General features: G+C 45.5%; 4 protein-coding genes across 4 annotated transcripts; 1 reads left to right on the top strand and 3 right to left on the bottom strand.

Moving 5' to 3' along the window:
- Positions 1 to 7,170: 7,170 nt before the first annotated feature.
- On the bottom strand, positions 7,171 to 8,537 carry GGS22DRAFT_185417 (chondroitin AC/alginate lyase; the record flags this gene model as incomplete). Its single annotated transcript, XM_047964323.1, has 3 exons — positions 7,171 to 7,477; positions 7,559 to 7,866; positions 7,974 to 8,537. The coding sequence occupies 3 exons, from the start codon at positions 8,535 to 8,537 to the stop codon at positions 7,171 to 7,173; spliced, it is 1,179 nt and encodes a 392-aa protein (XP_047821869.1).
- Positions 8,538 to 9,683: 1,146 nt separating this feature from the next.
- Positions 9,684 to 11,445, top strand: GGS22DRAFT_154941 (uncharacterized protein). The gene is made up of 4 exons (XM_047960115.1): positions 9,684 to 9,704; positions 9,755 to 10,064; positions 10,143 to 10,749; positions 10,802 to 11,445. The coding sequence occupies exons 2-3, from the start codon at positions 10,040 to 10,042 to the stop codon at positions 10,715 to 10,717; spliced, it is 600 nt and encodes a 199-aa protein (XP_047821868.1). The 5' UTR covers positions 9,684 to 9,704; positions 9,755 to 10,039; the 3' UTR covers positions 10,718 to 10,749; positions 10,802 to 11,445.
- Positions 10,836 to 11,445, bottom strand: GGS22DRAFT_92601 (uncharacterized protein). Its single transcript, XM_047968429.1, has one exon. It carries the CDS (start codon positions 11,371 to 11,373, stop codon positions 10,954 to 10,956), a length of 420 nt encoding a protein of 139 aa, XP_047821867.1. The 5' UTR covers positions 11,374 to 11,445; the 3' UTR covers positions 10,836 to 10,953.
- Positions 11,446 to 12,065: 620 nt separating this feature from the next.
- On the bottom strand, positions 12,066 to 13,533 carry GGS22DRAFT_92557 (uncharacterized protein). Its single transcript, XM_047968427.1, has one exon. It carries the CDS (start codon positions 13,042 to 13,044, stop codon positions 12,271 to 12,273), a length of 774 nt encoding a protein of 257 aa, XP_047821866.1. The 5' UTR covers positions 13,045 to 13,533; the 3' UTR covers positions 12,066 to 12,270.
- Between the last annotated feature and the right edge of the window lie 814 nt (positions 13,534 to 14,347).

Here is a 14,347-nt window from a genome sequence, read left to right as displayed (position 1 = left end):
TATTAAGAGGGATAATATCGTTATAGCTGGAAGTTATATTTACTTAGGTATTTAATAATAGGAATCATTAGGTAGGTAGATAATGACATTAATGATTTACATGTACGATTATTTTTTTCTTTGTCGTGTTGTCTTGTAATGTATAGCTTAAGTAGTAGGTAAGTACTTCTTAATTAAATGGAAGGGCACTAAGACAAGTGTAGGACATTAAAAATACTGAAGTTTTCGATACTAAAAGGGTACCTAGTAGTCAACTACATATTACTACTTACCTATCTACCTACCAGTATACATATTGGATCAGTTCTGATGCCCTTCTGCCTAAGGCCTGTGGTGTACCCGGCTAGTGGAAAATGTCCCCTATTACATGCCTCGAAATCGAGTAAAACCTGCATTAAGGCTGCATTGAGGCTGCTGCAAGATATCTAGTGTTTTGGGGTAATATATCAACATTCATCCATTTTTCTCGGGATACGACTCGACTGGTTCCCGTCAAGCTGACTAGTATGAAGCGTTGTAACGCAAACTTCTCGCGGAGTGGTGAATCAGCCTTGTATATGCTGACACGGGAACTTTTAATAAGGCTCTTTCCGTGTTTGGCGAGATGAAAATCCTTGAGGGTACAACACGGCAAGAGTTGTGGGTTGTCGTACGTTTCTTGCCATAATGATGAGTATATACCTATTAACAAGACCTTTATGGCGACTTCTGACTGAATTTAGGCACTCATAGGTACTTATATCCTTAGACTGATGAAATATCGAAGAGTGTACCCTCCAAGGGTTCGTCGAAGCACCTTAAAATGTAGGGAATAATCCCTAGAAAGGCCCCAGAGCCCGGACTACACGCTATTTATGGCATGGCTTTTCTAGTTTGAACAATTTTGGCCTTCTAGACATCGCTCACCCTGCTGGCGGCAACTTAGCATTGACGGTAACGATGTTACCTAGGATGTGGTACCGCGGTACTAGATTGATGCCCAATCGCCACGGAAATGGTTCATGCCCATCGACGGACCTTGTTTCCAAGAAGCTTGACATAAGACGATCTACCAAGAAATATCCGACAACGACACATGTGAAAACAAGATCAACGGCGTCCCAAAGTTCTGTTGATGCCTTACAATATTTCAAGAGTAGGTACCTACCGAGGTATAGGGCGTGGGGGCATTGGACAAGGACTATTTAGCGATTTCGAGATGAAGCAATGACAGATAATGTGGATAGTCTCAACGCGAAGGTTTGTTTCATGCAGTTAACTACTAGGTCGCTAGTGTAGTTGAGTAAACTGCTTAATACAAAGCTAGTTGATCCCGTCAGGGGACGAACACGTTTTCTCGGGGTCTGCTTTTAGCCCGTATCGAACCGTCGGGTCATCTCCCGCCAGCTAGCTTTCCTGGTCGCGATGTAACTTCATCGCTCTAAGATATCTTCCAAATCCTCTAAACGAAGCCACGTCCGTGGAAAGAAACAGTTAGGTTGATCAGTGTCGTCTCCGCTTCATCGTCGACCTGCAACCCCCACGGGGCCTTGAACTATGAGCTTAGGTGATGCGCTAGGAAGTCAAAGCGTTGCTTTAGATTCATCGAGAGGTTTATTAGAAAAATTCTGAAGGATGGTAATTTGCGTGAATATGCATGACAGGGGTTCCTTACAGCATGGCTGATACTCGATCTATGCAGATGGCCTACGATGGCTTGCTTCGGGATCGATAGTCAGGTCCATTTTATTATCTACCTACCTATGCTTTCCTCGCTAAATTTTGTAACAGCTCTTACGAAGTAAGATTGTGGCTTCATGTATTAATATTAAATCAAAGTTTGGCCCTAAAATGAGTGCTCGGCTTCTAGCAAATCATGTACTTCTTATGAAGCCCCTATTATACTCCTACGTCACTTTTTACTCAGTTTACAGCTAATGTTGGGGTTATAGCGAAATTAATATAATTCAATGTAACGGGATGTCGTGAAATTTTTGTCAAGGCGTGATTCACGATATGGGAGGATGTTTGTGGAAGTCCTGGTTTAGCAGAGATCAGCTGTTAAGCTGATAGCGTGAAGCAGTTCATCTGGCTAGCGTGTTGCACCAAGTTACAAGACTAGAACCTCTAGAAATAGGTGGCCAAGTAGGTACCTATGTAGGTTATTCCCCAAACTTTAGGTAAGGTAAAATTTCTTGGCCTTGAAGCAGACGACCTGTCATGATTCTTGATAGCGTCATATGCCCGTCACTGAACACCCTTTTCATCATTTTACTTTACAAACTGTAAAAATTTCCATATTTAGGTTCGTATTCATAAGCAGTTGGTTGAGTATGTAGACTCAATAATTGGATGTTCATGTGCCTCAGGGGTTTGCAAATTCTCTCCAGCACGGGTTTAGCGCCGCGGAATTGTATTTTATTTCTATCTTATCAAAATTACTGCAAAGACTCCATTCTTGTGGCTTAGAAGAAAGAGAACCCTTCACTTAGTATTCATGACGCAGATGCATGTATGTCCCAAGACCAGTCGACGGAATCTCGTCAGTTATCCCCCTCAAGGAGGTTCTATAACCTTGATCCAAGTTGCCTCCTCCTCATCTAGGTATAGTATCAGCTACGTTAGAAAAGCCATTGGTCTAATTATCTTTCTAATAGTTATCTCAAACTAGAACAGTCTCTAGCATTCGACTTCGATACATTCGTGCGAATTAATTCGAAAAATACGTTATTCCAAAATAAAGGATCGAAAACTTTGTCAATATCTCGATCATATCCTAGCCATCCATACCTTTCCTACCTACAGATACATCCATAGAAATACGTCTCCCGATTTGATGATTTGCCGTACTTCAAGCTAAGCAATGCCTCGGGTATCAGAAAGGAGGTATCCGGAAGAGACGGACGAACAACATTGGGTGACTAAATTTTGACGTTCGAACGCGTAACGCAACCATAATATCTTTATATTCTCACCGCGTGGGGGTTTTTGTTTCCATCACAAGGAACATCTAACCATCCCCCAAAATGAATTGCTTTGAGGTATATTCCTCTCTGGAGTCTGCCTTAACGAACGACATATTTCCTCATATCTACTGTAATCTTCCTGTAGAATTACAATCACGCCAAGCGGCTACGGGAAAAATCTACGCGCGATATCTGACTGATATTTCTGTTAGCGGCATACGATTGTAGTCAAAAGCTTCGAAATAATATTTCCCTTCACGACATAGGTATGTTACCTACACCTACCTTAGTGTGGTAGACTAAATATCACGCAAACCGCGAGACTAGTGCCCACCTACGTCAGGCGATGCAACGCGACCATCCATACTCACGATACTCTGGTTCGGTATAGCAAGCGGAATCGCGTAATCGTTATGGGTCTTACCAATATTCTATTTACTGCATGCTAGTACGACTCCTTGGCTGTAACGAGCTAGAAGTACGTACAGTTGATGTTGTATTGGGCCAGGTTAGTGACAAGTCTAAAGTGTCTAGCGAAGGTGATCTAGATTAGTTTCCCAGCCAGTCCCAAACTATCGCACTTCTTCCATGCCGGCAGTCTTGGCATCCATAATCACTCTGGCGATGATATAGACCTGATATAGATTTCAACATCCCATCAACGCTTTCAGTTAACCCCAATGTGCGTAGTAGAAATATTTAAGGTACTAGTGGTGAAAAAACTTCAAGGTTGCTATAATGGTCTAGTACCTGGATACTAACCTCTTAAGAGTAAATGATAGTAGAATATACTATGGATTAATTCTGTGTCTATCGACAGGAGGTGAATCTATACTGAATAGCTTACTTGGAAAATATTGTATGCGCCGGACAAGGCAGCCCGTTCGGCACCTACGTACCTACCTTGGTAATCGACACTGATATCGTAGTTTGATGAAATTTCGGTAATCAGCGCAGCAGATTGATAATGGACACTGGCTTGCGAATAATTACTATAATATGTTGATGTTACTGAGTACTAACCATTAGTCAGGGGTAGCTTACGTAATACCAATATCCCCTGAATCGTCTCGATGAGGTTTATACAACCCCATGAGTTGATAATGCGAATTCATGGTGGAATATCATAGAGAAAACGTGGCCTTTGATCCTCTAGTCTTCCCTTATGAATTAAGTTGGATGTTGGGACTCTGTCGCCCCTAACGATTTCACAATAGTGCCAGGAGTCTGGTCTGGAGGAAGACTAGTAACTAGGGGTCTAGTAGGATTGGGACTTGGTCTATAGAGGTCTATTAGAGTCTATAGCGACCTGTTGACTGCTAGTTCTGAGAATAAAACAGATAGAGGACCTTATCTGTACCTATGTATACCGTGTTCTCCTTGGAGAGAGTGGTTCAGAGCTCCTCTCACAACAACGTCGTTGTTTCCATGTCCCTTTGGTTTCGCCTCGTGACAAGATACAATATTTTTGCGACGTCCAACGCACCTTTGATATACCAAGGACCCTATACTGAGATTGAATCAATTGTATTGGCGAGCTGACCTCCACGGCTGGCATTAGAGGTTTGAATGTCTCCCCGAAGCTGACGGTAAAGTAGCAAAGAAGCCGTTATCAGGTGGAATCCAGGAATTTAGCGATAGAGATAGATGTCCTGTTGTTGAAGGTGGTAGAACCTCTAAAATCGATTAAGGAGAGGCATAGCGAGAGTGTAGTGGAACACTTGTCCTGGGGTCAGCTTTCTTGGTAACCCCCCATCTAGGAAGACTACGTCCACTGGCTTAATTTCGGTAGGTGCACGAGACCGACGAAAGAATAACGGTCTTGATACTGGAAGACATGATAGGAGGGATGGTCGACGTTGCGGTTGGCACTCAATTAACATTCGCTGGTATAGCGAACTTAGATGTAGACATGAGCGTGTTAAGGGGGTTATCCGCTAGAGCCTCCTTGACGTCTCTTATATAATACAACGTGACGACAACTATAGGTACCTAGTGGAACCTAGGATGTCGTTTGTTGCTAGGTATCTGCGTATGTAATGTTCATATAATCTGAATGGATACGAGGTAAGGAGCCTGGGGGACGTTCGTATGCGTGAACATGTCGATTGATGTTGAAATCATCGCTCTATACGGCTCAATTATGGCAATATTGCAACCAAAAGGGGTATGCTCTTCGGTGTATCCCCGACTCGAATTTAATGCTGACAATATTTTCCCTTAGTTGACTTGTGCCGCGCCAGAGCCTCTGTGGCTGCTGAAAGCCATTTGCTAGTGATCTGGGTCGCCTACGGAGATTTGAAAATGGCCTGGAGCCGATGGCTTCCAGCCATATGTAATCAAGCCATGGCGTTCTTAAGTGTGATATATGTCTGTGTTCCTGATCTTCGACCATTCATGAAGAACATGGGACCTGAGGATGGGCTTTCCCGATCAAGACGAATGCCGCATTTCAACACATACTGTATGAATACAAGGTAGGTAGGTAATATTGGTGGCGTAGTTTGATGGCTTGGAGTGTCTCTAGGATTCTAGGTAGGTACCGGTAAGTGCGACAGTGGTTGTTCGTCTGATTTGTCGAAAAATGAGGGCTACCTGCAGCCTTCCACCTGCATTAGGCGCTTTTGACACCGGTGTGACCTTTGATGATATTCTACTTGGAGTTGTATAGACGATCGTGTTACACGAAGGAGTGGGGTCTGAAAAGAAAGTGTCAATCGGTAGCTCCCCAGTTGACTCACGCAGATCGAGCTCAGATGTCTCCGTTTTGTTGTTGGAAAATAAAGAGGTAGGCATTCAGGTGACCGTGATTCGTTCTTTCAACTTACCAGAAACTTCGCTTATTACCTACCTACCTACCGACCTACCTACATAGTAGGTAGTCATCATATCTGATCTTAAACCGAACTACCATCATGCCTCTAGAGCTTCAAGATGCCGATCCTATCTTACACGTCCCGGCACTTGCCCGTGCAATGTTTAAATCTTAGGTACGAAGAACTATGGCAACTATTCTTCCATGTATACTTCCTCATCCATAAGAAAGGGAGAGTAGTTCGTAAGACGGCTATCGAAGAAGCAGCTACACATCTAGAAGACTGGTACACTCACAGCCCTACTATGCACTGGCAGAAAATCGTAGGCACAGAGACTGGGGACATTGCTAGGTACCTACCCACCTCCCTAGGTACCTAGGTAGGTACTGGCGCACTCTTGACATGACTTCCCGATGATGACTCTCTCAGGTATGCTGAGTACCAGGTGGCATCCGGTAGGCGGTTACAAGGAGTTAAGCCCTAGGAGGAAAAGTAATAGGCGCCTCAAGCTGCACTGTAGGTACCTACCTATTACTTGCAGAAAATCGTGTCCTGTTCCAGACAAATGACCTAAAAGGAGGAATGAGTTAATTCTGTGGATTTCATCCCACCCTCTACTTAGTACTGCTTGCTCTGATCCGGAAAACTGCCCAGTGCTGATGATGAGATCTGGTATTCCATAACGCAAAGCATGATTCTTATAAAGGCGACGAAGTTGTAACCTTCTAGTTAGTAGTTGGGAATATCGCTAGTCTGAGTATCGCCGCCCCCCACTCATTGGGAATTCAGGGCGAGGTGCCTACACCTTAGCGCCGTTCTTGTCTTGCATTATGGCAAGTTGCATGTCCGTCCATCATTAATATGCTATGGCCGTCTTCCTCTTTCTGTTTCCTTCAGTCTTTTTTACTTTTTGCTGCAGCCATTGGCACCTCATCCCTGATACCCGGCAGCCCCATATGAAGCCCGTACGATAGGCGGCAAGCATCATTGGAACGCTTAAGGAAATTGCCAATTGGCGACCAGGGATAAGCCACCAAACCCACAAGAGAGAGTGGATCAGCGCGATCCCATTTATGATGAGTCGTGTTACAGAATTTGAACCCTCATAATTCATCTACTGATCTGCCTGTATTACGTATGCTCTTTAATACCTACCTGATACCAGCTCACAATACGGGCATCCATATGGGTACATTACCAATTAGGGGGATACGAACTTAGCACCCATCATTTAAACCTTTTGATGATATCTTTCGATTGTTTAGGCACGTATTGATCGATTTATATGAAGTTTAAGTTGAGAAATGGATACCTCTATTCTGAGGCGTAAAGCTGCCCCGGGAAATTAATAACTATATACAGTTAAAATAAAGGCACACGAAGATGTCGTGCTTGATATATACCAATGTCTAAGCTGTAAGACGGTAAAGGAGCGTTCCAAATCCCAGATCGTCATAGCCACCACTGTTACCGCCATAGTTACTACCGCCACCTTCGACCTTGTCGGTACTATTACCATTCACTTCATCTCGGTACAACTTAGTCCACGAAGCATCTAGACCTTTGACACCCGCATAGTGAGCATACAATAGCTCGAAACCAGGCCTGTGTGTGTAACGAGAATTTTCACTGATCACAGTCTGGTTTCCGAGGTAGCTGTTATACCATGTGTAGGGCACGTCGTGGCCTGTATTATATTTCGCTACGTACTCGGCCCTGTATATAATGTCAGCAATCATCCTCCGTAGAGTATAGGTACCTAGGTAATCATTGGGGGCAGGTAACAGGAACACCTACGCAGCTAGACCCGAGTTATCCATCTCAGCGAAGAGATCTTCTCCTTGGTTATATCCTTGCTGCATGATGACACCAAGCAACGCCAGATCTAAGGTTGCGTGGCCCTGATCTCGGCCTGCTTCCTGGCCTTGTGCCAGCCTCTTGCCGGTTCCTTCTTCAGTGAAATTCGCGTATATGAAGTTATTGATGGCACCTCTGCCATCTCCGTGCAGGAAGTAGTCCCGGCCCCAGTTGTACATGGTCTGATTATCGGTATACACACCAATGGCCATCATGGCGGCAAGGTTGCAGAAGTCCCAGTTTGCCCACTGAATTATTTCATGTTTAGTCATCGATCACCAACATCCAGTGATATAAGGGGTTTAGGAGAATTATTCGCCACGATTTCTAAAATAACCAAAAACGTTCTACTTACATAATGGTACTCATCTTGGCCGTTGTGTGTGGTGAGGAATCGATAGTTGAGGGGATAGAAGACATTCACGAGCATCGTCTTCAACTTGTCTTGGGATGTGGCGTTCCAGCCGCTGTAGTCGCGCATAAGCTCGGCGGCGTTGGCTATCTGGTAACCATATATCCCTGCTGCTAGGAACCCGTTACTATCACCGCCGATAGACTCCAGAGTTGTTGCCCATGCATTCAGGATATTGATAGAGGCGTTGGCGTAATCCTCAACCCCCTCGACGTGCCAGCGTATCGCAAGCTGGTATGCGGCATGCACATCTTTATAGAGGGTTGGATAGTTTTGAGCATGGGTGCCATCGGAACCGCGGTATATCACTTGTTGCGCGTTGGGCGTGTACGTCGACTGGGCAAGCGAATTGCTACTGAGCAACTTATATGTTGTATTCCAGGGCTCCTCGGCCTTGTTGACATACTCTTTGACTCTGGTTAGATCTTTCGTGGTATGTAACAAGCCAGGGTGAACAAATGCGACAGCCGAAGAGGCTAGGCAAGCCGATAATAGTACCTTCAACATAGTGAGACCCCAGGTTGAATCTCAAACGAATGACAGCAAGTTTAATGATACGATGCCTAGTAAGAACATTGTGGTGAAATGGCCGTGAGGGATGACCCGTTATATGTTGCCTATCTACTCATTCTCTTCATGCTTTGATCTATGGGTATGTTATTCGAGGGGTTTCTCCCCCTTGGAGGAGATGAATACCAGGTATGGAGGAGCTACGCGTATACATGGTAGATTTTGGGTCACTAAATGGACCCGCTAGCCCACTATCTCACGATTCGTGCTGCTACTGGCTTCCTTGAAGATATTTGAGGATCGCTCAGACCCAGGCTAATTGAGGGTTCTTGGTTCTTTTTCGTTGAACCAGGTAGCGTTGAAACAGCCTCTCATTGATGGATTGGCTTCTCCCGTGGGAAAAAAACGTTCGAGTGGTCCCTACGCTTATCCCTGACGGACCCGAAAATCCGGGGATCTTGCAAGGGATATGCTGCAGGTTACGACGACGTGATTTAATTATGTAAATTCTTAAGGATTAAGCTCTGACCGTTGAAGTGGAGTTGTGGAGCGGTTCAGTCCACTGACCGGAATCCTTGTCATTTGTTATTTTTATCACGATTAGATCGCTACAGCTTAATATGCGAGCCTATCAGATGTTTAGAAAAGGCGTTCCCTATGGTATCTAATTCATGTTTATATCATTCTCTCAGTTAATAGACTCGAGTGTCTATTCCTTTATGTGTTATGACCCTTTTCACGATGCCTTATCACTTGAAAGTTCTACCCCTTAAAGAATGAAGGAGAACCTTTGAGCTCTATGCGCAGTGCTGAGCAGTAGAAAGAAGATAGTGAATAGATGATAGGAAGAGTTCATAATGATATCAACAACAGGCTTCCTAGGGACCCTCGCGGTCTCCCCATAGACCGAACTCCGATCCACTACGACCTGTGGAAATTAATGTAAGGTCAGAATATCGATATCCTGTAGCTAGCTGAAGTGCCACCCGGCAGCCCGGATTGGTGGCTTGACATAGCCCCCATTGAGGTCCTAGGAATGGCTGCAACTGTAGCGACAAGCCCTGATGACAAAGCCATTTCAGTCATATTTGAAAACTCTCAATCTGCTATTGCTTTTATCGTGATTATCTCAGCTTTCAAGAACCCGACTTCGAACTTTCTTATGTAAGTACCTACGTATCGTGATATTACATAAAGCTTACATAACATAATAGACTGATATATACATATATCGGTTTACTAGGGTTGTATCATCCCACTATGTACCTAGTAAATGGTACTAAACTGAATTTCCACGCGGCCATATGGTGCCTTGCATACAACGCGGGGCAAATTAAGCTGAAGCTCCTTACGTAGACCTGAACTCCCCACGTTAACATTTTACACCAGGCAACGAGTTTACGAAGCCGTGTGAGTGTCCCTATATAGTCCAGCAATCAAGATACCCTTTAGGACCGACTTAGCGAATCACCGCGAACACCGCAAACAATTTGCCCATCATGGCGGCCAACAATCCCTACGAAGGTAAGTCATAGCGACTTCAGCCGTCGCGCCCGCAAATGAAGGCTATTAGTTTATACTAACACAATGTTCTACTCATAGTCGAGCACAACATTAAGGCGCCAGCGCGTCCTCCCCACAGGAGACGACCCGACATGTCGAGCTTCACATCCCAACTACACCAAATCTCCCGCGATTCCCCAGATTCCAATACACACTCGCACGTGGGTCCGACGCCCGTCGATGCCGCGGGGCTGTACCACCTCGTGCACGACCAATTCGCAACACTATTCCAGGACTCGCCGTCGGCCGAGAACCAGACCTTCCTCACGAGTTTGATGTCGGAGCTACAGAGCGATATCGAGGCACCTCCGGGCCAGATCCCGGGGGTTCGCCAGGAATACCTCGATAGCCTGGACCGGGTGCCGAAGAAGCAGCTCAAGAAAGACGACACCTGCCCTATTTGTGCCGAGGATTACTTGGATGACCCGTACCCGCTGGTTGTCGAGCTGCCGTGTGAAGGGCACCATAAATTTGATCTGGAGTGCGTGGGTCCGTGGTTGCAGAGTAAAGGAACCTGTCCTATGTGTAGGAAAGACTTGACGAAGAAGAAGGTTATTGAGATTCCCAAGGATGACGAGGAAGAGGAGGATGATGTTAATGGGTTGTATGGTTGAGGCTCGCTAGTGGAAATTCTACGGAGAGCTAGGTATGGAGTTGGTGATACCCTATGGGAGATGCAATTCACTCATTATGCCCAGCTGGAGCGATGCGTTGGAAGACACGATCGGATTTGGCTGCATTGTAGAGCTTGTGTGATACATCGATGGTAAACGATTGATGAAACGCCTAAACTCTTGTGTTGGATGCGGATATGTATAGCTTTAGGGAAAGCTGAGCTCAACATCCATATTTAGGACACTTTACTGTTCTTGGGCGCACCACCACCTCCACTAGCTTTCTTCTTCCGTCCACCATGCGACTTATCCTCTTCTTTGCCCTTACCTGCCTCGGCGAAGCTCTTGTTTGCGGGACTCTGTTCTAAGGGGTTGCCATTACTTTCTTCCGCAGCGGCATTCTTCTCGGTCTCGGGGTCTGTCTTATTCGGGTTGAAGGCGGCGTCCTGCTTTGTGGCAACCTCCTCGTCTGTCCCGCTCTGTGTGTACTCATGTGATTTGGGCTTGAAAGATTCGCGATCCATGTCATCTTTGTAGGGGGCGCGCAATGCTGAGGATGGGTGAATCTGCCTAATAGCAGCGAGACGACCGGGGGTCGACGGTAGGTGAGTAGACCGAGCTCGTAGAGCTGTGCGCAAAGTCGTATAGCCCGACATAGTCAGCGTGAATCTTTGAATTGACAATAATTATAACTTGTATGTAGGTTAGAGGAGGTTTGTAATTGAGAGTTTAATTATTCATTTGTAGATTCATCTATGAATTTTGTCTTCAATGATAAGAGCAGTTCGTCGTAATGACGTCACCCACTCAATGAAGAATCTAGAGCAGGGGCAATGGCACTGTTACGGCAGAAGGCAGCTTGGGGCCCCACTTTGGATTCGTAACACTTCGATGTCGTAATCCTCTCAAGAGGAATTTAAGTTTAGTTCATTTCATTATTTCAACTACACACATCTTAAAGAGCCTCATATCATTACTAGGTATTAACTTGCTGTCTCTTTTGGACGGGCACTTGGTAAATTTGCTTCTGTACCGCCTGGAGTCTTCCCGACTCTGTCAGCAATGCGCCCTTTCGGAGTTTAGAGTTGACTCTGAACGAGTTATTTTACACGATGATTCAAGGTCTCTACAAAATTCCATCTTGGTTTTTTCTCATACTCAACTTACCTTGATCAAGTGATTAGGTATATATCTTTCTATAAATCCCAAGTCTAGTTACCTGCCTAACGAGAAATAATACGATGGAGTCTTAACTCTCGTTTGAGCTAAGCTACTAGGTATATATCGCTAAGACCGTTTCGAGTCCATTCTTAGGATACAACAGCTCTTCCACGAGAAGCTCTAGAGCGAAGGTAAGGTGAAATGGGAAGCAACTCTGATTACTGGGTATATAGATTGCTAACCCCAAAATTAGGACACCCTCTCTATGCTCAGGTTTATCATGCCCACTCATATGCTCGCAGCACCAAATGCGTTATATCAACGAAGTATATACAAGAATTTCAAGTCTCCTTGATCACCGTCTAAGGTTTCTCTCAACCTATCATTTTCTTCTATACCAGTAATGCGGCAACCACAGCAAGGCCAGCAGCGATCCTACCATCCGCCGTGAAAACACCACCGGCTTGCTGAGACACGGTTGTGGTGACAGCGGGGGCGGAAGTCACAGGTGAATTATTGCTCGAGCCGTTGGTGGTAGGGTTGGAGGTCGTTGAGCTAGTCGAGCTTGTCGTGCTTGTCGTGCTTGTCGTGCTTGTCGATCTCGTCGATGTCGTGCGGCTACTGCTGGTGGTAGACGTAGTCTCCGCGGTGCTAGTAGTCGTCCTCGTCCTCGTTGTCGTGCGGCTAGTGGTAGAGGTGAAGCCGGTAGCACTGGGGAAATCCGAGAAGCTGCTCCCACTGCAATCCTTGCCTAAGTCACAGCAATACCCATCACTGGTACACGTACCAAAGTCAGGGCAATAATGAAGTCCGTCAGAACAGCAAGTTCCATCTATCGGCATGCAGAGGTTTCCACATGCTGTCTCGCCAATATCACAATCGGCGTCATCGTCGCTGCTGGAGCCGCTGCATATTTTACCATCAGGACAGCATGCGCCCGGAACGCAGTAGTAGCCGTCTAGACAGTACTCATCGGTGTTGTCGTTACAACATACACCGGAAGCGGGCATGCAACCATTTTCGCATGTGATATAACCTGTTTTGCAAGTTGCAAAAGAGTTCAAGAGGTTGGTCTGTGTTAGGCTCTTTGGTAGGCCAGAGCGTGCTCGTGGTGTTGCAGCAAGGGCAACTGGCGCAATGAGAAAAACGAGAGTACGAGTATGCATTGTGGCTTTTGGTATCAGATAGATACACTGGCTTAATGGTCGAGAACTTAAAGCCTAATAAATCGAAGATCAGGAGAGCTACTCTAGGGGGTAAACGTCCGCAGCGCTGCTCATGGCCAGCGTTCTCCTTTTATCTTCCGATCTCTCGCGACTTCATCTTGCTTGGGACTTGAAGTGGCACTGCGACTCATTGTGAAAACCCCTCGACAGCCTGGCTAGGCTGACAAGCCAAGAGACTAGCACAACCCGAAGACCAGGGGATTGCATCTCTGTGGTAAGGATCGGTTCTCGCGATTGCATAAGATCTCCAATAGCTGAACATATTTTATAAATTAGCGGCTTCGCCAATCTTCCAGAGGTTCGGGGGAATCCACGTCCGTATGACTATCAAAAAGATGAACGGAGCATCGTGGATATTCACTTCATGATGATTCGGTAAGAACGCTCATTAGCGTATTTAGCCTTCAGCTGAACGCACTTGGCGATATCCGGTGGCTTATATCTTTCGCCCCCAATACCTCATTTTTCTACCATGCATCGCGAGGAGGCAACGGGTATCCTTCGACTATAAGGAAATATAAGCGAAAAAAAATTGCTAGAATACCTAACTTAGGAGTTATCTAGCAAGCAAGCGCGAATTTCGAGTTGGAAAAGACTCGAGGTCTGGAACATGGACAATACGAGAAAACGAGAATAACATTTGACAATATGAGGGCCCTGCACCTTACGAGCTTTGGACCAAGTCTAATCGCACTTGCAGCTATGGCGGTTTCTCAGCTGAAAAGATCCCTGAACAAAAAGCAATTGTGTGCAGTCATAGTCACAGTTTTCCGAAATCTTCTCACCGATGTTTGTCATCTGATGAAATACTAAGGGGCAGCTAGCCTCATGATAAGCGGAACCAGAATCCGTTGGGCTGACAACTGCACTGCAGAAGTGCTAAGCGAGAATAAGAAGTTAAATTTGACTGCCAAGGCATGGGAATATTGAAGATGAGTTCAAATTTGTTTGATACATTCGCATTTATATATTTACCTGTAGGTTCTCTGCCTACTTTGATATATACCTACCTAGGTAGGCGAAGATCTACCAGCAAGATGTCGACGAGCGACACCGAGAAGTACCGCATATGCGGGAAATGTTCAGCTTAGCCTCTAGCACTGTCGCTCAGCTAGGAAACGCAGCACCTCTGAGGCAGAAAGGACATTGACCTGATTTAAGGATGTTTCTGACAAGCTGACGAGGTTACTAATGATTCAAGATGATTCAAGATGAAGAAAGGATGAAACTACCATTTACCGTC

The sequence above is a fragment of the Annulohypoxylon maeteangense genome, assembly GCF_022496945.1.
Source record: "Annulohypoxylon maeteangense strain CBS 123835 unplaced genomic scaffold GGS22scaffold_3, whole genome shotgun sequence".
Lineage (NCBI taxonomy): Eukaryota > Fungi > Ascomycota > Sordariomycetes > Xylariales > Hypoxylaceae > Annulohypoxylon > Annulohypoxylon maeteangense.
The sequence above is the reverse complement of the archived record's forward strand: the minus strand, read 5'-3'. Positions and strand labels throughout refer to the sequence as shown.